The following is a 23,004-nucleotide window of genomic DNA, read 5'->3' as shown; positions in this document are numbered from 1 at the left end:
TCCAACGTCTCGAGTACCGTACGTGTCTTTATTTAAAGCAACTCCTCGATCGATCTTCTTCTCCCTTTCGATCTCACAAATTATTATTGTGTTAAATTAAACATGATGAGCTTTCTGCAGCTAGCTACTCTGATCTCAGTACTCTTTTGCCTTCTTGTTTCCAAGGTCAGTTCCTTGTCAGCCATGTCGATTAATTACATATATTCGATTGCTACCAATTTGAAATGGGCATTCAACTTCTTGCTTTACCATGCTTTCTCCAAGTCCTACGCCTTTGACCACGTGGTTCCAGAATTTGGTCATGATGATCATGAAGAACTTATCATAGAACGATACCAGCACAAGCCAGCTGGTAGTAGAACTGATCATGCAGAAGTGCAATGTGCTGTGTGTCTGTGTAAGATGGAAGATGGAGACGAGTTTAGAGCGCTGAGATGTGAGCATCTGTTTCATAGAGTTTGCTTAGACAGATGGATTGGACGACACAAGGTTAATAATAATCAAACCTGCCCCTTATGCCGAGGTTTCTTAGCTCCGGCGAGAATGATTACAGAGCTGGGAGTGGAAGTTCTGTCGTTTAAATTTTACACGTTCAGATCCGATGCCCGCGAGACATGGTGGCTTCGGTAAACATTATTCACGATGGGGCCGGCGAATTGATTAGCTGATGATGCTGCACAGTCTTGTACTAGTCCTTTATTTTGCATGCAGCCCTTTTCCCCAAAAAAATAAAAAATAAAAAAAAAATCAAGGAAATTGTTCTTCCGTTTTTCATAGTACTGTAGTTTGAGGTTTATTCTCTGCATTGTAGCTATTAGCAGGTAATTACGAGGAGGAATGTTATGTATTTTATTTTCATATTTTATGTTTATATAGGTTTTTTATAAAGTGTGTAAGTGTTTTTCATAAAATATGATGTATAGGATGATAATTGTATGAACATGATCACTTTGTGCTACTTACAGCCAATTGTATGTTCTTTCAAGAAATAACTATATATTAATACAAAAACCCACATAAATATATAATATTATATATTGTCACTAAGTTTAGAAAAGTCAACATGACAGACTGATTTGAATTTTCCCGTAGCCTGATTTGACTTTGAATGTTCATCTCAACATCATGTTTTGTTTTTTATATAATTGTAAAAAAAATTGTGTATATATTATTATTCCGACAAATAATAACATTAACACGGATTAAATTAACAAAATAAGCTATAAACAGATTTTATAAAAATAAATCTATAAAATTATTATGTGATTTGATGTGATAAATCGAATAATAAATTTATTTTTATTATAAAATAAATCTAATATATCACATAAACGTTAGTTTATTAAATTTTTTTTTATAAAATCTCTTCGTAAATTTCTGAATTTGCCAAGCTCAGTACTACGTGAGCGTGCTTTGTCATCATGTGGTCGGATTCCTTGGTCCCCGGCCTGTGGTTATGGCTTGTGGCGTCATGCAAAGTTTCTCATACATGCAACCGATGATCAGGGAATTCAAAATTACGGTGGGTTGAGTCCAAGGTGGTATGTGTTGGGCTGATATTCAAAAACAACCAGCGCTAGCCCAGTTTAATAATAACGGTGAATAATTAAGGAAATGAAGCCCACAATATCGATGTGTTAGATGTTAAAGATATAACAAAAGAGTAATTCTACATACAATCGTGAAGTGCGTAACCACCGCGTAATCGCTTTGAAAAAGAGTGAGGTTCACTATTAAAAAATTAATTTTTTTCATGTGGGTTTCATGTTTTATTCATTTTTTTCAAAGCAATTACGCGGCAGTTACGCAATTCACTGTTGTAAGTATATTTTCTCATAACAAAATTTGTCACTTTATATCGGTTTAAGCTTTTGATAAATCACCAGAATAATTTCTGAACTAACCTTAGCATTCAGAAACGATCTGCATCCATTTGAATTATTTCCGACAAGCTTTGGTGCTAATTGTCTGAAGAGTGTTACCAGACTCTTCTTTCTATTATCTAATTTTCTATTAGTACTAGGTATTCGGAAAAAACTCCCAACTAATTTGGTGATTCATATGATTCCCTCGTTAAGAGCTTCTTCAAGTTCACTTTTAGATAATTCAAGAAAATTACTCCAGTCATTAGACTCCGGTGAATGCAAAGTTTCAAATCCAAAACATCCAATTTGTGTACGTACGTTGTTCTCTGATCAACGAGAACAGATTACTTTCTATTAGCCGGAATAGCAATCGGGTAAGGCTATTTCTAGCTGTCACTACAACATATAAGGGTTTTTGGGATGATTAATTTTGTCCGAAAAAATTGGAATTTTGTCCCAAAATATTTACGGGAATGAAAAAAAAAGGTCCCCGGGTAGTTTCAATAACAATGTCCAAAAGGTATTTTGAGACGAAAATATCAATTTCGTCCCAAAAATATCTTTTGGGACGAAATTGAGCAGAACCGTTCAATCACGTTTGAGCGGAATATTTTTTTCAAGACGCTTGATTTTTGACATGTGAATCTGCTAGCTTGTGCTGTGCGTGTCTCTCGATCAGGAGTTGCTGAAAAACTGTAGATTTGTCTTTTTTGACTTTAAAAAAAGTAAAATAAAGCTAAGCAAAAGAAACCTTGATAGACAATGTGTGTAAATGGAGGAAGGAGGGAAGAAGAGGGAGGAGGAAGCCGATACCTTTGACCCTTCAAGTGAAAATCAAATCTAGAACTTTGATTTTTTACGAGAGAGAGAGAGTGGGAGAATGAGGTGCCTAGGTTTTTTCTTCCTTAAATTTTCCAATTTTCGAGTAACATATGTCAAACTTAAAGATATTCATGAATTATGTAATTTTATATTAATCATGATCAGTTAATTTATGTCTTGAACGAGCTAGAGGTTGTCGAACAATTTTATTTATTTACTAAGAAAGTGTATGAAATTTTGGGTGTTTTCTTTTTCTTGATCAAATAATATGAATGCCTTTTTTTGGGTTTCTCTCCTCAATGCATCTTCAAAAAATAAAAAATAAAAAATAAATAAACTTGAAACTTATAACTTCTTCTACAGTACTACTAGTTCTATACATGTTTTGTCATGTGGAGGGTTAGACAATTCTTATACCAAATCAAAAAGAAAAGCAAAACATTTTTACAATCACTTACCCTCCAAATTCACAACATATGACGTTAGTACGTTACTGACTTTGTTTCACTTTCAATGAACGTTACGTGCCCAACTTTATATTTACCCATTCTTCTTATACCCTCATACGTACATATATAGAACCAGCAAACAGCAACGCTAGCTTGGACATTTTCTTCCGGCGCCATCATGCATGTTTAATTTTTCTGATCTTTTCCATGATATATACTAACCATTTCAATCATGTTTTGGTTTTGAATTTAGATAATCAGGACCACCAATTTAATTGGGAATAGACTTACTTTGCATGTAATATTATATTCAATACGCGTGCATGGGGAGGAGAAAATTAAAAGAGAAGATTAGATACCATCATGTCTTTCTGATCGTTTACATACCAATCATTTCAATCATGTTTTGGTTTCGAATTTAGATAACCATGACCCCCAATTTAATTGGGAATAGACTTACTTTGCATGTAATATATTCAATACGTGCGGGCAGAAGAAAATTAAATGAGAAGATTAGATTATATAGAGAAATGATAGTTGTAGTCATGAATACCCAAGTGCCATGTAATCACTTTGAAAAAAATAAATAAATACGGGCTTCATGTGAAGAAAATTAATTTTTTAATAGTGAGTCCTAATTTTTTTCAAAGCGAGTGCATAACGTTTGTGCATTTCATGACTGTATGTAGTAATATTACTATTAGATATATTTATGGTGTTTATTTTTTATTATAATTTAGAATTTTCTAAACTAATATTCGATGGTCAAATAAAAAAAAAAGGAAACTTGCAAGAAATGAGTCTCGATGAGAAAGTTTCATATTTCTAATATATGATCATGTATGCACAAATATTCTTGGCAATATATATATATATATATACACACACACAGAAGTAATAGTCACAAAAATTACTGTTTGTTTGGACTAATGGTAAGAGCATGATATATTTTCAATTTTGTTTCTTTCAACGAAGTAAAAGGAACGATTCTTGTGGCTGATTTTTTTATTGACACGTCTATCTAGCATGCCTTTTTAGGCACGTTTTCTTTTCTTTTAATTTTAATTCGTGGAATTCATGATCTCATTGTTGCTATGAATTAATTGTATAAAAATATAAATTATTTAGGCACGTTAAGTGAGTTTTAAGATTATAGAAGATATTATTCTAAAACTTCTATACAATATACTGTTAATTACATAATCTAATTTGATTTAACAGATAAATTTTAAATTTTATAAATTAAATATTATCATTTAAATTTTAATCTGTAGAAGTTTTAGAATAAAATTACTCAAATTTATATATGGGCTGCTGTTTTATATAAATATCGGATAAAAATTTTAAATTATTTTCGGTTTTGAATACATGAAACAATACCCAAGAAACCATGTGCATATTAGGTAGTCGTCTATAACGGCCCAGGCATTCTCGCAAAAGAATCATTTTTCATATACAATGGGTCCAAAATATTTTTCAAGGTCAAGGTCCAAAATAATGAGTCAAAAACAGGGATTTTTGCTGAGGTTGAGCCTTGCTGTCGCTTATTCAGGTTTGATTGTGCAGCCCCTCTAGTTTTATTCAAAAATAGAAATAAAAGCAGCCTCTATTATTACCACAAAAAGTAATATTTAATTTATAATAATATTATAAGATATTTTTATTAATCAAATAATTATACGTGTACAACGTGTATCTTTCACATCAATAATTTATTGATAGAATTATTTATTGGACAATGCTATGACCACCGAAAATTATACTTTTTTTTTCGAATGTTTTTTTTAATTTCCTTTAAACATTTAAAAAAAAATCACAAACTCATTCAACAACGCTTCTTTAATTATTAAATAAAAAAATAAAAAATATAAAGAAACTTAACTATTTCGTATATATAGAAATACTAGTATACCACCTGAAGTTATTCTTTTATTTTTATTCGTTTATATATTTTATTTTATTTTTTTAATTTAATGATTAAGAAAGTAACTTTTAATATATTTATATTTTTTTTATTTTTTAAAAATATTTAAATATGTTAAAAAAATAAAATAAAAAAAGGATAAATTTATATTATGCAGAATTCATTATTTGACGGCAACCTAGTACAACTAATCTTGTCCTTAATTATAGGACTCGATTTTACATTTCTTTCTTTAAAAAAATGCTTTATGTTTTGTACCCAAAGTAGCTAGTCCTGTCGGCCACAGGAAATTCGTTGCTGTGATGTTGATCCCAATAACTCAAAATCCATGCATGAACAGCTTTATGAGAGAGCTGCTCTCGCTTTCCAGTTAGTAGTACTATAAGAGTGACTTTTCTTCATCTACTTCCTCGATCTCTTTTTATCTCCAAACTCACCTTAATTCCCCTCTCTCTCTCTCTCTCTCTCTCTCTCTTTTTTTCTTACACTAAATATTTTGTTGATGCTTTCAATTAATTATGATCAAAGTAACGTATTATATAAAATTATATTAATTTATAAATTTATTTTTATAAGATAATCTCTTTATGACTGTATTATTTCTCCTAAAAAAATCCGACTATATTTATTCAATACTTGTAGAATCTTTGTTAATTATATGTGTATTTGTCTCTATGTATTGAGATGTCTTTATAACAACATGACACTATTATTAATTCTGGCAATGAATAATATTAATCAAGCTGGATAGCTAGCCCGGCCGGCCACTTAATAAATAAATAAAAGAATTATCAAGCACGTCCCAGCCAGCATGTGCTATGGTAATTGCCTCGCCTATAGATTGCGGAATATTTCCACTCTCTATCTTTTTATTTTATATGCACTAAATTACGAATTAGGTAGTTCTTCCAAAAAGACTGCTACCAACTGTGGATTAATTTCCTTGATGATCTTGATGTAAGCATGACCCCTAAAGTCAAGTCTTGAACCCAAGCAGTGCACTTGTGCATGAACCAAAGACCATTATATATAACTAGCTCGACCCTCTTCTTCCCTCTCCACCGAATTCATCTTCATCTTCTCGATCGGCCTGCAATTCCATCCACTGCATGTTGCATGCATGCCATATTCGTGATTAACCCTAAAAAGAGTACAGAAAAAACCCATTTTCCTGGAAATCAACCCTAGCAGCTCGTTGCTAGATATCACTTATTCCTCAAAAATCACAGCCTTTGTGCGTTACGTAGTACTGATCGATCACTTTGTTTCAATTCCAGCTAACCCTATCGATCGGCCTCCTACCTCCTTTAATTCTTCCCTCATCGATTCAGCAGCTAGTCGATCATCCATGAACTCTTTGTCCATTTCGTCAATTTTCTCACTCCTTTTCCTTCTGGTTTCCATCATGTTTTGTTTCCGTAAGCAGTTTTACAAGCTAAATCGTTTGTCCATCGTTTGGAAAAATGTCGTCTTGGTTGCTTCACGTCTTACAAAGTTGCTCGATCTCTTGCTTTATCATTCCTTCTCCAAGGGGTGGTACGACCATGATCACCATCATGACATGCCACAATATAGCAGCTGCGACCAAGAACCTCGACCAACAAACGGTGTTTACGAGTGGAAGCCGGCCGCCGGGTCTGATGAAGAAGATCAAGTAGAATGTGCGGTGTGTCTGTCCAAGATTGAGGAAGGCGAAGAGATTAGAGAGTTGAGATGTGACCATATTTTTCATAGAATTTGCTTAGACAGATGGCTTGGATACAATCGCGTAACCTGTCCTCTTTGTCGTGATTCGCTGTTCATGCGTAGGAATGTCACCGAACTTGGAGTGGAATTGCTGCATTTCAAATATTGTTGTCTCAACTCCGGTGACCGGCGCCAAACATGGTGGCTGCGCTGAATCTATCTATCTATCTATATACATATATATCTATCTATCTATATACATATATATATATATATATATATGAGAACATATGTAGCAAAAAAACTAAGTCCCTGTAATGCTACTTTCATTTCCTGCTACCTACCTACATCTTCTAGTTTTTTTTGTTTGAAATAACACCTTATAGTTAGTTATATATTTACACTAATGTGTTCTTTGTTTGTTTGTTTTTTTTCTTTTTTGCTATTTTATGTATATTATTCGACGGGCTTGCATGTGTGGTTTAATTTGATACAGCACAAGCTCTATTTACACTAATTAATATGATTCGCAAATTATATCCACAGCAATTGGTTGGGCTAAGAATATAATACAAATAATTAAATCTATATCTTTTCATCAGTTTAAAATTTTGGAACAAGTAGTGATTTTATATGATATCAGAGCAGAGTTTATGAGTTTGAATCATGACTCTACACTCTACCTCATTTAATTAAATATTTCATGTGTTGGGTCATCCATTGAGGAGGGTTTGTCTCATAATAATACAAATAATTAAATCTATGGATGACCCATCAGTTTTGAAATATATAATCGTCCTCAATGGATGACCCATCAGTTTTGAAATATATTCTTAACACTGATGGGCGTGTTAAGAATATAATACAAATAATTAAATCTATGATATCTTCCCATCAGTTTAAACTTTTGAAATAAGTAATGATTTTACAAATTGCAATTACCCGATCTTAAATAGTTAATCGCCTCCATGCATGCATCTTTTTATATATAAAATTGTGACCAATATGCATGGCAAGCACATAAGAATTAATTAATAGTGATAGTTATATATATATATATATATATATATATATATATATATATAGGGTAGTGATAGGGTTACTACCCATCTACTACCCACCTACTACCCAAACACATTTCAAATTTTTTTTAAGTATTTTTTTACCATATTTAATCATTAAGAAAAAATTAAAAAAATATATAATTTTATTAATATTCACTTCCTTAATCATTCAGTAAAATAAAAAATTAAAAAAAATCAAATACAATTTGAGTAGTAAATGGGTAGTAATAAGGTAGTAACCCTATCATTATTCATATAGATATATATGAGAAGAGTCGCGCTTCAGGCCAGATGGGTTTGAAACCCATTTTCACACCCATCACTGAAACAATCACATGTAGGCATTCCATAGAAATTTCTATTACAGCCGCATATAACCCAAAACGTTTCCCCCTCCTTCTTTCTCTCCTCTCCTCCTCCATCTGCAAGATGCACGAAGTCCTAAAGCCCAAAAAAAAAAAACAAAAAAAACAAAAACAAACAAACGCATGCCAGTCTCAGTTCATATATTACCGTTCCAATTTAATTTTGAAGCTTAGCTTATACTCTGCCAAAACTTGTTTAAGGAAGTTTTACACCTTCAAGCAAAGGCCAAATCTCAAAAGAAAGCTGAGGCAAAGGCTCATCACTGAAGGGAATAGGCATCCAGTAACAATGGAATTAAGGAATGTTTGTTGTTGGGAATAGAAATAATGCATGATAATGGATTGAACCATTTTTTCATCTTTTCTTAGAAACATTCTGGATTATGAGAGCATTGGCATTGGATTAGCTAAATACATTTTCATATTCAAATTTAGCAAATATCATCTATATTTGCTCCACATTGAATTAACTAAATTGTTTTCATCCAAACTATAAGTTACAGTAAATCTATTTTTCTTTTCAAATATGAAAAGAACTATAGCAAGTCTAAAATTATTTTTTGAGATTATTATATTATAGATATGAGATTTTTATTCATATGAGATTTTACCATCTATATACATATGAGATTATTATATTATAGATTGTTAGATTGTGAAAATAAAAATAAATATGATTTGTTGGAGGTTATTGAAGATTATGAAAATAAAATAAAAATTAATTAAAAAATAAAAATATTTTATTATTATAGAGAGTGTGATGACTAATCCAATGTAGACTTCTAGTTTTGAATGATTAGCTAAAGATGAAAAAGCTACATATTAGTCAAAATTTGAAAAATAGGATGACCAATCCAATACTAATACTCTGACACATAGATTATGGCTGCTTGAGTTTTTTTATGAGCCATTCTTAACTTTAGTTCTCTGATATCTCTTAATATAGTCACATTGGCAATCTTCATGATGGCGCTTCAGTTTCTATTGCTTTGTGAAGCGCACCCTAGGGAAATTAATACTCAGATGATTACATGCATCTTCCCTATATATGTTTGAATAATTGTCATATTTTGCTCTGTATGGTTCTGGTAGCGTTCGATATTATTCCCTATTCTCTCTTCATATATAGTTTGAGGTGTACGAGGCTGTAATGAGAATTTTCATGGAATGCTTACGTGTCATTGTTCTATTGATGGGTGTGAGGCGTAAAGCTTTTTCCATATGAGAAGGGTCGAATTAAGACTAATATTGACTTATGTCAATAGAAGTGTACATATATACGTACGTGTTTAATTTGGGTACCAATTAATGATGTAGTTCACATTATTCAATCTTTTGGAATATTGAGGACGTTGTTAATGTTGGTGGGGCCCTATGGGTGATGTTGTTTGTTACCACGAGTCTCTGATATATATATAACTTTGATCAGATACAAGACTTTTACTCCGTCCACTTCTTTCTCGTCCAATTCACGTGCTCTTTGATTCTTCACGCGCGGCCGGCAAAAAACAAAACAAAAATATCGTTTTGCAGACTAATTTCAACATTGACGTCGTAATTAATTAAGGAACTTTGAATTCAACTCGATACGTGACAGAAGCGTTTTTACTCCGAAGATCTGGACATTGACAGTCCTCAAGGTAATTTAATTTCTTTGTTTTTAAGATATTAAATGATATTTATAGATTTAATTAATTCTTTTAAAATAAATTAGATAAATTTAAAATTTATATATATTTTTAATCACTGACCACACTATTTTTAAAATAGATGCGTCATGCGTGAAAGTTATATATTCTAAGACTTATATAATGTTACGAGTCTCTTAAGATAACTTAATGTTAAGGACAAAGAGAAAAACTCGAGTTAAGATAACAGTCCCCATTGGTGGCCTGCGTGCGCACGAAATAGGAAAGGTGTTTTTGTCGTTTTCCCTACAAGTTTGGTCAAATGTCAAAATTGCCCCTCACTTTACCTTCCCTCCCTTAAGCGATTCGACAAAACTTTCTACCATTTGATTCTTATCTCTCTTCCTGGGACACATGCCCAAAGTGAAACTCCAATGCTGTCGGCCAGTTTTCGAGCTCCGTCCGTCACAGTCGACGTCATTTTCTCCTCCACCGGCCACCGGCCACGTAAAACATCTACCTCTGAACGAACCTTCTTTTTTTTGTTAATTTTTTTTTTTTTAGATTTCTTTTATTTGACATATTTATTTACATCTATCGGCTTTGTGTAAATTTAATTGGCAGCTTCAAATTCTGTATCGTGTAAATTCATCACAGAGCTCACCATTAATCATGATGATATTAGGTGCATGCTTGCAAATTCAAAGTCATTGGGTTTGCATAACGACATAACAAGTGCTTTTAAAAAATTTCAAATCTCAAAGCAAGGAAATAAGGTCTTTGGTCATGCATTTTTTTTATTTTCAAATTGACAAATTGCTGAACTTGACAAATGATTGGGCTCCAAAATAATTGCATATTATTACTTTTATGTTTAGTTTTTAATTTCAATGTGTTGGTATATATATATATATATATATATTTTTTTTTTTCATTTATGGATTTGCTTCTTATTAGATCGTCGATTGCATGACATGGGTAAAGATGAAGAAGGGAAAGGAGGTCTGCCAATGTAACATCCTTAGGAACAAACTTAATTGAGGTAAGGAATATGATTGTTAAGGAGTTTTTACATCCATATAAGGCTGATGAATCTTTATTTGTTCAATGTCTGCAGATGGTTCGAAAGACTGATGCAAGTTGTTGCAACTTTCGACTGCTATCTGAAAAATGGAAGTGCAATTATTATTGCTTTTTCTCTTGCTCTGATTTTGCTTACTGCCTTTACCTAAATGTAGCAAACCACTTTCAAGTTAATATAAAAAATTGATGCGTGGGAGATTTGTTGGAATTTTAGTGAATTCTAGAAGCCAAGATCACACCTCAAATCATTGTTAAAAAAAAAAAAAAAAAAAGTTTTGGCAACTATGCAATGTATGATTTATGAGCTTTGTAGGTATGCTAAATAGAAAAAAACCGCTACACTTGTTCTTAGGTTGAAGGAGGACAAGAACTTGTAAACCAAGCAAAGATGGATGCCATTTCCCATAGCTAATAATTGGCTCTAATTCTTAGTGCACAAACATTAGGAGATGCAAGCTTGCTCAGTTGATGATTTGGAGTCCTGTTGTTTATAGTTTTGGATTTCGAGTTTGCTCGAGTTGATGTATTATGTATTCGATCTTGTTGAATTGATGATTCGAGTTTTTATGATGTAATCTCAGACTTGTTATAGATTTGGATTTCGAGTTTTTAATGAAGAATTGAAGTGCAATTTCTACTATTGGCAGTTTTTGAATTTGATTCTTAAGTTATATTCTTGAGTGATGTCTATTTTTACCATTTACAGTTTTTATTTTGCTGCTGCTGAAAAGTACACTGTTGTTTTTATTTCACAGATGCAACACTATGTAAATAAAACCACAAAAGTAGACAATTTGTGGAAAACTCCAGTTACTTATTGTAACATCATAAGTTTGCTATAGTGTAGCACATAAAGTAACATCACAACAACTTTACGAGTGACCCATCTGACTACAACGCTTACAAACTTAACCAATTAGCTAAGTCCCCAACAGGGCCAACACAACATTAACAACATTAATTTTCCTCTCCTTTAGAGTTTTTCCTCTCTTTGTTGGATTTCTACCTTTCTTTGCTGGAGATCTCTTTTTCTGGCAACTAGACTTTCATTGTATTCTTCATGAAGGTTCTAGGATGTGCTTGTAGTTCTGAGGATTAAGATATGTCACATTTTTGCCATGAAAAAATGGGCAAAATGAGAAAAGAGAAGTTAATGGTTACTGAAGCTACAATAGTAAGAGAAGGAACTTACAAGATTTGATTGTTATATATGTCTTGCAATCCATTGACAGGGGAATGGACTATACTTTGTATATTATTTCTCTCACATAGCCAAAGATATACAGTCATTCCACCACTGCAAGGACAACTACATGTACAAGTAGTTAAGCTGCAAGGTGTATATTTTTTTAATATATAAGTAAAGTGGCAAGGTGTATATAATGACAAACGATCACAATTATTCAATCTCCCAAAGAAATTTCTCATGCAGGGGTAGATGGAAACATATTCTATAATACTGGATATATACTGTAAAGCCATAGAATGACCAGGGTGTAATAAAGTAAATCAAACATCACACTATTCCTAACCATCTCTTCCTCCTGCATAAACCAGATTGAAGAGGGCACACTTGAGCATTCAAAGCATAAAAAATAAAATGCCAACTTTATTAGGCTTTTCATTGATGGTAATGGCCCTAATAACCAAATAAGTTATATCCATCCACAGTGCTTGAAACTACAGGAGATGAACCTAATTACAAGCTAAGTGCTGCCCGATTTAGCAAAATGAATTCATTGATTTATGCATTTGGAGGAAATTAAAGATGCTTATTAGCAAGAGTCAATCAACTAGTTTACCATGAAACAATCCATAAAAAACAATATATTTTAGAACCAAATACAAATAAACCCCTATTGCAGACTGCCAAAGTTCCTTCAAGCTTTTTTGTTGCAGTAAGCAACTTCTTCTCATCAATGAATGACAATTTGACAACACCCTGTTTTTTTGGTCATCAATTTTCTGTATTTTTCTAGCAAAGCACTTAAACTGTAACATGAAAGTAACAAGCTTACCCACCACCACAAGCAGCAGAAAGAAAAATAACTCAATAGATTAATCCCCAAAAAAAGAAAGGAAAAAAAAAACCTTGTTGCTGGCATTGTTCCCATGAGCTGATCAAAGGGTTTAAAAGGCTCCCCTAAGAAAAAAGTAATTTCTAAATCAATAAGATCTTTGAGATCAAAAGCGAAAGGAGCAGAGTGGTAGGGATAACACTTAAGAGAGGTAGTAGATAGATGCAAATTCGAAGCTTAATGGTCGTGAATCAAATTTACACGAAGTCGAACCTTAATGGGTCATTAATCAAGAATGGGTTTCACAGATTCAGGGCTTCAAAAGAGGGAGGGATGGTCGTGAATCAAGGTATGAATTTCGAAACTTAATCGGTTCAATAATGAGCTTCGAAGAATCGGGGCTTCAAAAGAGGGAGGGAGAAGGTTTAGGGTTTCGAAGGGAGGGAGGAAAGGGTTCAGGGGGAGGGGGGAGGGGGAAGTTCAGGGTTTCGGGGCTTATAATCCAGAGGGTTTCGTCTCTCTGGAAATGAAACGATTGGTTTCATCCTAGATGAAACAAATCATTTCACTTCGTGCTCACGCAGTGCCTATTCTGGGACTGCATCCATAATTTCTCTTTGAAAAAGTCTTGGTAGTATCCACTATTTGCTGCATCCAAATTGCACACATGATGTGTCAAAATTGGAGCAGTCACTTTTTGACACATTTTGAATTTTCATTTCATCCATTTCGCTCCTCCCCCAACCCCTCGAGTTTCTTTCTTCCTCCCTCCCTGTTTCTTTCTTCCTCCCTCCCTGGTTGGGTGGGCGCTTGTGGGCTCCTTGATATGCCTTTCCATGGAAATTCTTTATCTTGGTGTAATGGTCATTCTGGTAGTTCCAAGCATTAGGCGCATTTTGATCGTTGTTTTTTTAATACAGCGGCCCTTGATACTTTCCCTGATGCTACTATGGAATACTTGGCACGTACCTCTTCGGATCATGCGCCAATGACGGTCTTGTTGGAGAATCAGTTTGTTCGGTATGGTTATCCTTCCTTTAAATTTCAACAAATGTGGGTTTCTCATGATCAGTTTTTTGATTGTGTTTTGCACTCTTAGAATAATAATGTTATTGGGGGGTCTCGTTTGTATATGCTTGTTACTAAACTTAAAAGACTAAGAACTGTTTTGAGAATTTGGAACAAGAAAGTTTTTGGTAGAACAGATACTCACATAGCGGCTCTTGAGGATCGGATAAAGGGCTTGGAGGCCAGTTTGCAATCTGAGTATACCGAAGACGTGGAGGACGACCTTGTTGTCTCCCAGTTAGAGCTATCAGTTTGGATGGATAGGGAAGAAAAACGTTTAGCCCAACAGGCTAAACAAGGTTGGATTCAGAAGGGCTAAGCCAGTTCTAATTTCTTTCGTGCTATCAGTCGTCGTAATCATAAAGAGGTGAAAGAGATGAAATTAGAAGATGGTTCTATTCTTTCCTCTCCAGAGCAGATCCACGAAGGGGCTATCTCTTATTTTTCTCAATTCTTGGAGGCTGGCATTGTCCGTGTAGAGCCGTGCCTGGGAGATTTAGTTCAACCAATTATCTCGCAGTGTGACAATGATTTTATTTCTCATGTTCCTTCATCTCGGGAAGTCTATGATGCTCTTTGCTCCATTCCGGAAGATAGTAGACCGGGTCCTGATGGATTTGGGTCGGGCTTCTATCAATCTTGTTGGCATATTGTGGGTTCTGATGTTGTTAATGCTGTGGCAGAATTTTTTCGAGGTATAGCCCTTCCACGTTTTTTTAATGCAACTTTTTTTATTTTAATTCCTAAAGTGGATAATCCGACGAGTTTTGATAAGTTTAGGCCTATTAGTCTTTGTAGTGTGTTCTACAAAATTTGCACTAAAATTATGGTTAACCGTATCTCCCATTTGCTTGCTAAAATTATTTCTCCTAAACAAGGAGCCTTCCTTCTGGGTCGTAGCATTTTTGAAAATATTAGTGTCACTCAAGAGATGATTCACTCTATTAATAAACCTGCTCATGGTGGGAATGTTGTTTTGAAAATTGACATGGCTAAGGCTTATGATAGTGTAGATTGGTCTTTTATTTTGCATGTTCTTAAAGCTTTTGGATTCTCTGAATTTTTTTGTATGTTGATTCATCATTGCATCACTAATCCTTGGTTCTCAGTGGTTATGAATGGTGTTCCCAAAGGTTTTTTTAAAGGTGGGCGTGGGTTGCGTCAAGGTGACCCCATCTCTCATTATTTATTCATTCTTGTGGAGGAAATTTTTTCGAGGATGATAAAAAATCAGGTTCAAATGGGTAAGATCACTCCGTTTGTTCATCCGAGAGGTACCCCTATTATTTCTCACTTGCTTTATGCAGATGATGTGGTGATTTTTTGCAATGGGGGCAAGGCTTCTCTGAAAGCCATTACTGATGTGTTGAAGACTTATGAACTGTGGTCGGGGCAAGCAGTGAGCAAACACAAGTCCTCTATTATTTTCTCTTCTCAGGTTTCTGTATCTAGACGTCGGGCTCTTCTTCGCTTCACTGGTTTTACGGAAGGAAGTTTTCCTTTCAAATATTTGGGAGTTCCTATTATTTCAGGACGTCTTAAGGTTTCTCATTTTGATGACTTGATTGCCAAAGTTCAGTCCAGATTGGAGGGATGGCAAACCAGATTGCTATCCAGTGTTGTGCGATTGATCCTTATTAAACATGTGCTTCAAAGTATTCCTGTGCATAGCCTTTCTATTCTTAAGACGCCAAAAGCTGTGATTGAGAAACTTCAGAGAATCATCAGTACCTTCTTTTGGGGCTTTAAAGATGATAAAGCTAAGAAAAAATGGCATTCTTGGGGGGATATTTGTAAGCCTGTCACGGAAGGTGGGCTGGGAATTCGTAGCCTGCTAGACGTGCAGTCTTCTCTTCACATGAAGTTAGCTTGGAACCTTTTGCAAGGTACTTCTCTTTGGTCCCAGTTTTTCTTTGCTAAATATATTGGTGACAAACATATTTCTATGGTGGATCCAAAGAAATGGTCTATTTTTTGGAAGATGATTTTGAGCAACATCCCCTTAGTGCAAGCTAATTCTAAATGGATAGTTCGGGAGGGTAAACTCTTTTTTTGGCATGATAATTGGGCGGATGATGGCCCTCTTTGCGCTAACACTACGATTTCTGATAAGCCTAATCTAAAATTGAAAGGTTGTAAAATTGGATTGGATTGGAATATGGAGTATCTTTCTCAGTTGGTTGGACATCATAAAGCTGAGGAGCTCATTTTGAAGCTGGGTTGGGTTAAAAGTGGGAAGGATATGTTGATTTGGCTCCCTAATGCCGACGGGCACTTCTCTACTAAAAGTGCATGGAATTGTATTCGTATGAGGGGTCCAGAGTTCCCTTGGGCAAAATGGGTATGGCATCCTGTTCTTCCCAAAAAAATTTCAATAACTATGTGGAAGGTCATACATGATTGTCTTCCTGTTGATGATAGAATTTGCAGAATTGGTATTTCTATTGTTTCAAGATGTGATTGTTGTTCCAATCCTAATTATGAAGATGCTAATCATTGTCTTGCGAGAGGGGAATTTGCTAAAAAAATTTGGCGTCTATGTTCGGTGGTTCTTGGAGACAGATGGTGGAGTGTTGGTATAGGCGAGCTAAAAATTCTAATCGCCCTGGTCAATTGCTGGGTCTTCTTCCGGCTATCATTACTTGGAGATTATGGGGACGTCATTGTAAGGCTAGGATGGAAGGCTTGATGGAATCAGTCCAACAGGTTTGGTGCTCCATTAAATATTGGGTTTCTTGGATTGCTTTAAAACTCAAGGATGTCAATTTGCTTTCTCGGCGTGATGAAGGTATTCTACATTGTTTCAATATGCCATTAAATGTCATGCGTAAGGAATTTATTTTCTCAGTCAAATGGAAGCCACCTAAGCAAGGTTGGGTTAAACTAAACGTAGATGGTTGTTCTCTTGGTAACCCGGGTCCTTCGGGTGCGGGAGGTATCATTCGGGATGATAAAGGTGATTTGCTGTGTGGGTTTGCTGAAGCCACTGGGCATAATTCTAATAATTATGCAGAATTGATGGGTTTACTTCATGGGCTTCGTCACATTGGTTTGTTGGGTATTTCTTTTGTGGAGATTGAACTAGATTCCATGTTAGTGCTTAACTGGTTGAGAAATCAGAGATGTGGTCTGTGGTACATGGAAGATTATTGGGATGAAATCCAAAGCCGTATAGCTGGGCTTAATGTTTCTCTTGTTCATTGCTATAGAGAATGTAACTCGGTTGCTGATGGGTTTGCTAAAATGGGTGCCAAGGGTCATTCTGGCTCTTGGTTTTCTTTATCTGCGCTACCTGCTCTCATTAGAGGTAATATCCGGCTGGACAAAGAGGGTCTTCCCTATATTTGGAAAGCTCAAAGACGTTGCTAGTGGGTTATGGGCACTGGTTTACCTACAGGTATGGTTTTTTTTCGTTGCGCTCAGTTAATTTTTCTTACTCTTTGTTGGTGCAGGTTTTTTTTTCTTGCAGGTTTTTGGTTTTGAATTATTTAGCTTCTTTCTGGCTTTTTGGGTACCAACTGTATTGTGTTTGAGTTTATGGTTTTATTTTTTTTGAGCCCTGGGTTTTGGTTTATTTTATATTTGTAGCTCCCAGGCCTCGGGATGTAACCACGGTATTCCTCCGCCACAAGTGAGGGTTTATTAATAAAATTGGGATGGGGCTGCTATGTGGGTGGCTTCAGGCTCTTTTAAAAAAAAAAAAAAAAGAAATACCCCACCAAAACCTTCAAAATGAAGCATCCATTTGCTTAGTGATTGAATTAGGCAACTATATAGTGGACATGAAGTAGGATGGAATTGAACCTGCTATAGATCTTATTAGGATGGTTCTACCAGCTTGGGATAAGATTTTTTATTTCCATCCTTGCAATCTATTTTGGATCTTTTCTTGAACTTCTTTGAAAATATTTTTCTTTGAAGCACCAATAAAGAAAGGAAGATCCAGGTATCTAAGCTTAGGAGGGGACACTTTAAAGTTTAAAAAATCTCTAATCTCTCTTTTGTTGCTTGTGGGAGTGTTGTTGATGAAATGTATCGAAAGATTTTCCAAGATTAATTATTTTGGCCTGACCATGAAGTATATGTGTCTAAACAATGTGCAAAAGCTTGTGCTGTTTGAGATGATGTTGTTCCAAAAAGAATGAGATCATCTGCCAAAAGGATATGAGAAAGAGATGGTCCCCTTTTAGAAATACAGATTCCTTCTATGTTGTGTTGAATTTCTTCTCTGAGAATCAGTCTGGAAAGAACATCACTTCCTAGGATAAAAAGAAATGGAGAGATGGGGTCTCCTTGTCTTATGTCTCGAGATGGATGGAAAAAACCAGTCGATGTTCCATTGATTATGATGGAATAAGACACAGTTTTAATGCACTCTTGAATCCAATTAATCCAGGTTTGGTTGAAACCAAGATTTTAAAAAATGGAAAGAAGGAATGGTCATTCCATGAAGTCAAAAGTTTTTTTCATATCAATTTTTATAGCCATAATACCTTTCTTACCCCTCTTTTTTTCAGACGATGAAAGATTTCTTGTGCCATAATTGTATTTTCTTTATTAATCTACCTGGCACAAATGTTGTTTGGTAAGGGGAGATGAGGTTAGGAAGGATAGTCTTAAGTCTGTTATCTAATATTTTTTCAATGATTTTATAACAAACACTTGAGAAACTGATTGGGTGAAAATAATGAACTGCGTTGGGAGATTCAATCTTGGGAACAAGAGCTATATTAGTATGATTCATCTCTTTAAGCAGTTTTCCATGAGTGAAGAAACTATTAATGGCTACTAGGAGATCTACTTTGATCTACTTTGATTAAGTCCCAATAGAGTTTATAGAATAGACCAGTAAATCCATCGGGACCAGGGGCTTTTGTAGAAGGAATTTGGCAAATTGTGCTCAAGACTTCCTCGTCTGAAGGGATTTTACAAAGGAGCTCATCATCAGAGATTTAAATTTTATTAATAAAAAGATTCTCCAAATTTTCTGGGGTTTCAGGATTCAAAGATTTGTAAAGTTTTTGGAAATGTTCCAAAAACTTAGACTTAATGACTAAAAGGTCAGAAGTCCATTGCCTAGTCTCTATTTTAAGACTATCAATGTTATTCTTTCTACGCCTTATGGAATTGGAAGTGTGGAAGAATTTTATGTTGCAATCAAAAGTTGTTAACCAAGTGATCCTAGATTTCTGACGCTAGAGGAATTCCTCCCTTCTAAGTTGCTCATTGAGATTTTCTCTAAGATTTTTTGCCAATATGATAGAATTGGGGGTAGGCAACCGAGGCTGAATATCATTGAGGGTGATGTTAAGTCTTGTGATGGTGAATTGTATATGACCAAAGCAAATGACATTTCAGTGCTTCAAAGCTTTTTTTGTGGCTTTCAATTTTCTGGTTCGAATAAAAGCAGGAATCCTAGTGAAATGAGAATTCCAAACCCTTTTTACTACATCAAAGCTAGAGAATGATCTGAGGACACTCTTGGAAGATTTTTTATAGAGGCATCTGGAAAAATGGTGATCCATTGAAGGTTTGCAACCCCTCTATCTATCCTTTCTCTAATGTTATTGAGACCATGTCTATTGTTTGACTAAGTGAATTTGGGGCCCGAATAACGAATTTGGGGCCCGAATAACCCAAGTCTATCAGACTATTTTGTTCCATGTAAAGATGAAGACCATTTGGTGTGGAAGAAGTGGCAAAAGGTCTACCTTCTATTTTGTTAGATTGTTGAAGGGCAGAATTAAAGTCTCCTATTGCTAGCATTGGTCTAGGGTAAGCTTCAATGAGTGAGTTTAGGAAATCCCAAAATTGAGGTTTTTGCACATTTTGGGCTAGGCAGTAGACTAGATTCAGAAGCCAAGGATTGTGAAGAGGATCAAGTACACTAGCATACCAATAATATTACTAGAGATATTAACAAGTTCTACATCCAAACTAGGATGCCACATAAGCAAAAGACCTACCCACTTCCCAGATGGAGAAACATGTACATAATGGAAAAAACCTAGCCTCTTCACTACATAAGCAGTTTTTACATTCAGCAAAAGAGTTTTTGTAAGGAAAATAGTTTCAAGATTATGAGTCCTGATATTAGCCCTAAGATTTATAATTGCACGGGGATGGGCTATTCCCCGAAAATTCCATGTCAAGAGCTTCATGGATGATTTGGTGACAGTTTTGGCCCTACCACATCAGTCATTAGATTAAAGGGAAAAGATTCATTAGTTGGGTCTGAGACTTTTTACTCGAATGTTCTGCCTCTGCCTGCTTGTATGAAGAGAAATGATTCTTCTTTGAGAGACACATTGGAGATCCCTTCCTTTTACTAGAAGTCTTGACTAATTAAGCGATCGTTACCTCCTCCTGGTGTTCTTCTTTTTGCTCACTTTTCATGATTTTAGCTGGATGAATGTTGCTTGAAGTTTCATCTTCCTCGTTGGGAGCCACTGAAATTATTGAACTAAGATAACATTTTTTCATAGGTTATGATTGGGCTCTAATCTCATATGAGTGATTCTTCCTCTTTTTCAAGGTTTGTGCTTCGGTTGGGTGTTCTTCCCAGAGGAAAGGTTCTTTTATGGGTTCAGAGATTTTTGTTTGGTTTATTGGGCTTTCATACAGGTTTATGTTTTGTTTTCGAAGATGGGTTGGAAATTTGTTCGTTTGGTATGTTTTGGAATTGGGCTATTACCTGTTTGAAGACAGATGGCTCTGGACTTAATAGTGGGGGCTCTTCAGGTATTTTGCTTCGGCTCAAAAAACTGATGGAGGGAATTAAATGTGTTGTTGCAGATTGAGGAATAGGCTGTGGTGGCACAATGTATGGATTTGTTGCGTGGGTTTCTGTAGAGGCCACGTGCTTGGCAAAAGGAGTTTTGTCTACTCTGTTGGTTGGTTGAGTTGAGGCATCATTTGTTTTCACGGATAAAATAAGTTAAGTTGAAATAAAATTTTAAAATTAAATAAAATATTATTAAAATATATTTTTTAATATTATTTTTATTTTGAGATTTAAAAAAATTAAATTATTTATTTTATTTTATGTAAAAATTTTAATAATTAAATAAGATGAACTGAGAAATATTGTGAAAACAAATAAGGCAATATGGATAGTGTCTCTTATGACTGGTAGCTAACAGACTCTGGGTTGGTCCCTCATTTTTACGGCTTTCATTAAATTCATTTGAATGAATAGTCTAATACTTGGATTGGTGCCACGTGGTTGGGACGATCTGTGTGGGGTTTGAGAGGATTTGCATGGCTGATTTCCAGGATGAAGAAGTGCAGGATCATACTCTGCTATTGCACTGCTACTGCCTTTGGAATTGATGGGTTTTTTAGGCTTGAAATGTTGACTATCCTCTTCTTCATTTGGCTCAAGGATCAATTTTCCTTTCCCTTTGTATGTCAGTTGATGCATTAGTTGTTTCCCAGCAGAGTGGTTCATTTCTGGGGAATTTTTTTGGATTATAGGTTCTTTGAATCTAATAGGAGGAAGGGATGGAGGCCTTTCAAATATTTGGGGCCCCGGTATAACTGGTTCCATCGCAAGCTCTTCTGCTCTAACATTTATTCTTAGCTCTTGCCCTTCAAGTCGCATCCATTGACCATATGGGGGTTCACTAGCATTACAATGATTAGTTGGACAAGATTGGTGTACATGACCTAAACGGCCACAACTATAACAAAACTCAGCAAGTCTTCATACTTAAAAGTTACTTTTGTAGGGGTTCTATTGAAGCGTGGAAGACAAAAGCCATTTGGGAGTGGCTTTGAGATATCAATTTCAACTATGATCCTTAAGAACCTTCTGATGAGTAGGTTGGAGACTATGCTATTGTCAACTTCCAACAGATTTCCCATCACTTTTCCTATCTTTTCTGCATTCTTTAATGTCATCCTTTCCAAAGGTAGTCCGTGTATTTGAACCCAAAATGTCAAGTGCCTGAGATTAATTTTTTGCACACTTTGTCCTAGTTGCCATTCTTTAAGGATCATGTGGAAACCTTTACAATTCTAGGATCTTTGGTTGAAAACTCGATCTTTTTCTTGTGATGTAAGGAATATGTACAGGAAACTGTTGACGCCAAGATCCTCTATGTTGAGACCAATGATGAAGCTCCATATTGCTTTGATGGTGGTGTGGAATGTGTGTTTGTTTGAGGGCTTTGATGAGATTAGTTTTCCAATGAGAGCATGGTTAGAGATTATTTCAGCTGGTTCTATGGCTGGTTCTAGGATAATATCATCCCAGGAAAGTGCTTCTGTTTCGAACATGAGAAGGTCTATATCAGGTGGTGCTTGTTTCATGGCTGGATATTGATGTTGCAGAAGAGATTTGACTGTGAGTTTTGTGAGAGTTAGGTAAGTAGTGACCAGATCTGGGAAAATTGTATTAGTTGAGGAAAAAAGTTTTGGGATAGGCTACAAAGAGAGGAAAGATGCTCATCTGGAGAGAGAGGGGACAGTAGATCCCTATTCAAAAAAAAAAGAAACAGCATTTTTAAATACCCATTATCTAGAATGAGCTTCAGAAGCCTAGCTTCTCCATCTTGCTATCCCCCTATCAAGTACCATATGCTCCCCTTTCCTTAAGTCAAGGACCATATCCTCAATTAAAATCCTGGGCGATTGTGGGCTTTTTTTGTCTCTGACTCTATCCATATTCCTCTCAGCCTCTCTTTGCCTACATGCATTTTGTCATTTCTCTTGCCTGCCTGCAACCTCAAGCTCTTATCTTTTCTTTTGGTGAATGGTAGGAAATTAAGCGCTGCTCAATTCTTTGGGCAAAGATAATTAAGCCCTTAAGAGTAGTGATACTATGTCACCCAAGTTTGCCTTGGTGTGTCCCTTAATGCAAATTACATTTTTTTTTCCTTTTTCTTTTAAATATCTTTAAGCTTTTTCTAAAAAAATAATATTACACTAATAGTCACTTTCTTAACAATTAAGTAACAAAAATTAAAAAATAAAACAAAATACATAAGCAGTCAAATTGAGGGGATAAACTTAGGCGGCATAGTATCATT

At 35.1% G+C, this 23,004-nt stretch overlaps 2 protein-coding genes and 1 long non-coding RNA gene across 3 annotated transcripts; all 3 read left to right on the top strand.

The window, feature by feature from the left end:
* LOC109003803 (E3 ubiquitin-protein ligase RNF149-like) lies at positions 1–884 on the top strand. The gene has a single exon (XM_018982103.2). The coding sequence runs from the start codon at positions 103–105 to the stop codon at positions 628–630; it is 528 nt and encodes a 175-aa protein (XP_018837648.2). The 5' UTR covers positions 1–102; the 3' UTR covers positions 631–884.
* Positions 885–6,215: 5,331 nt separating this feature from the next.
* Positions 6,216–7,053, top strand: LOC108981879 (RING-H2 finger protein ATL30-like). The gene has a single exon (XM_018953125.2). The coding sequence runs from the start codon at positions 6,409–6,411 to the stop codon at positions 6,958–6,960; it is 552 nt and encodes a 183-aa protein (XP_018808670.2). The 5' UTR covers positions 6,216–6,408; the 3' UTR covers positions 6,961–7,053.
* Positions 7,054–10,222: 3,169 nt separating this feature from the next.
* On the top strand, positions 10,223–11,499 carry LOC109003805. Its single transcript, XR_001998187.1, has 3 exons — positions 10,223–10,310; positions 10,761–10,845; positions 10,921–11,499. It is a non-coding gene; the product is annotated as an uncharacterized LOC109003805 (long non-coding RNA).
* Positions 11,500–23,004: the final 11,505 nt, after the last annotated feature.

This window comes from Juglans regia, chromosome 16 (genome assembly GCF_001411555.2).
Source record: "Juglans regia cultivar Chandler chromosome 16, Walnut 2.0, whole genome shotgun sequence".
Taxonomy (NCBI): domain Eukaryota; kingdom Viridiplantae; phylum Streptophyta; class Magnoliopsida; order Fagales; family Juglandaceae; genus Juglans; species Juglans regia.
This window is presented reverse-complemented; position numbering and strand designations above follow the sequence as displayed.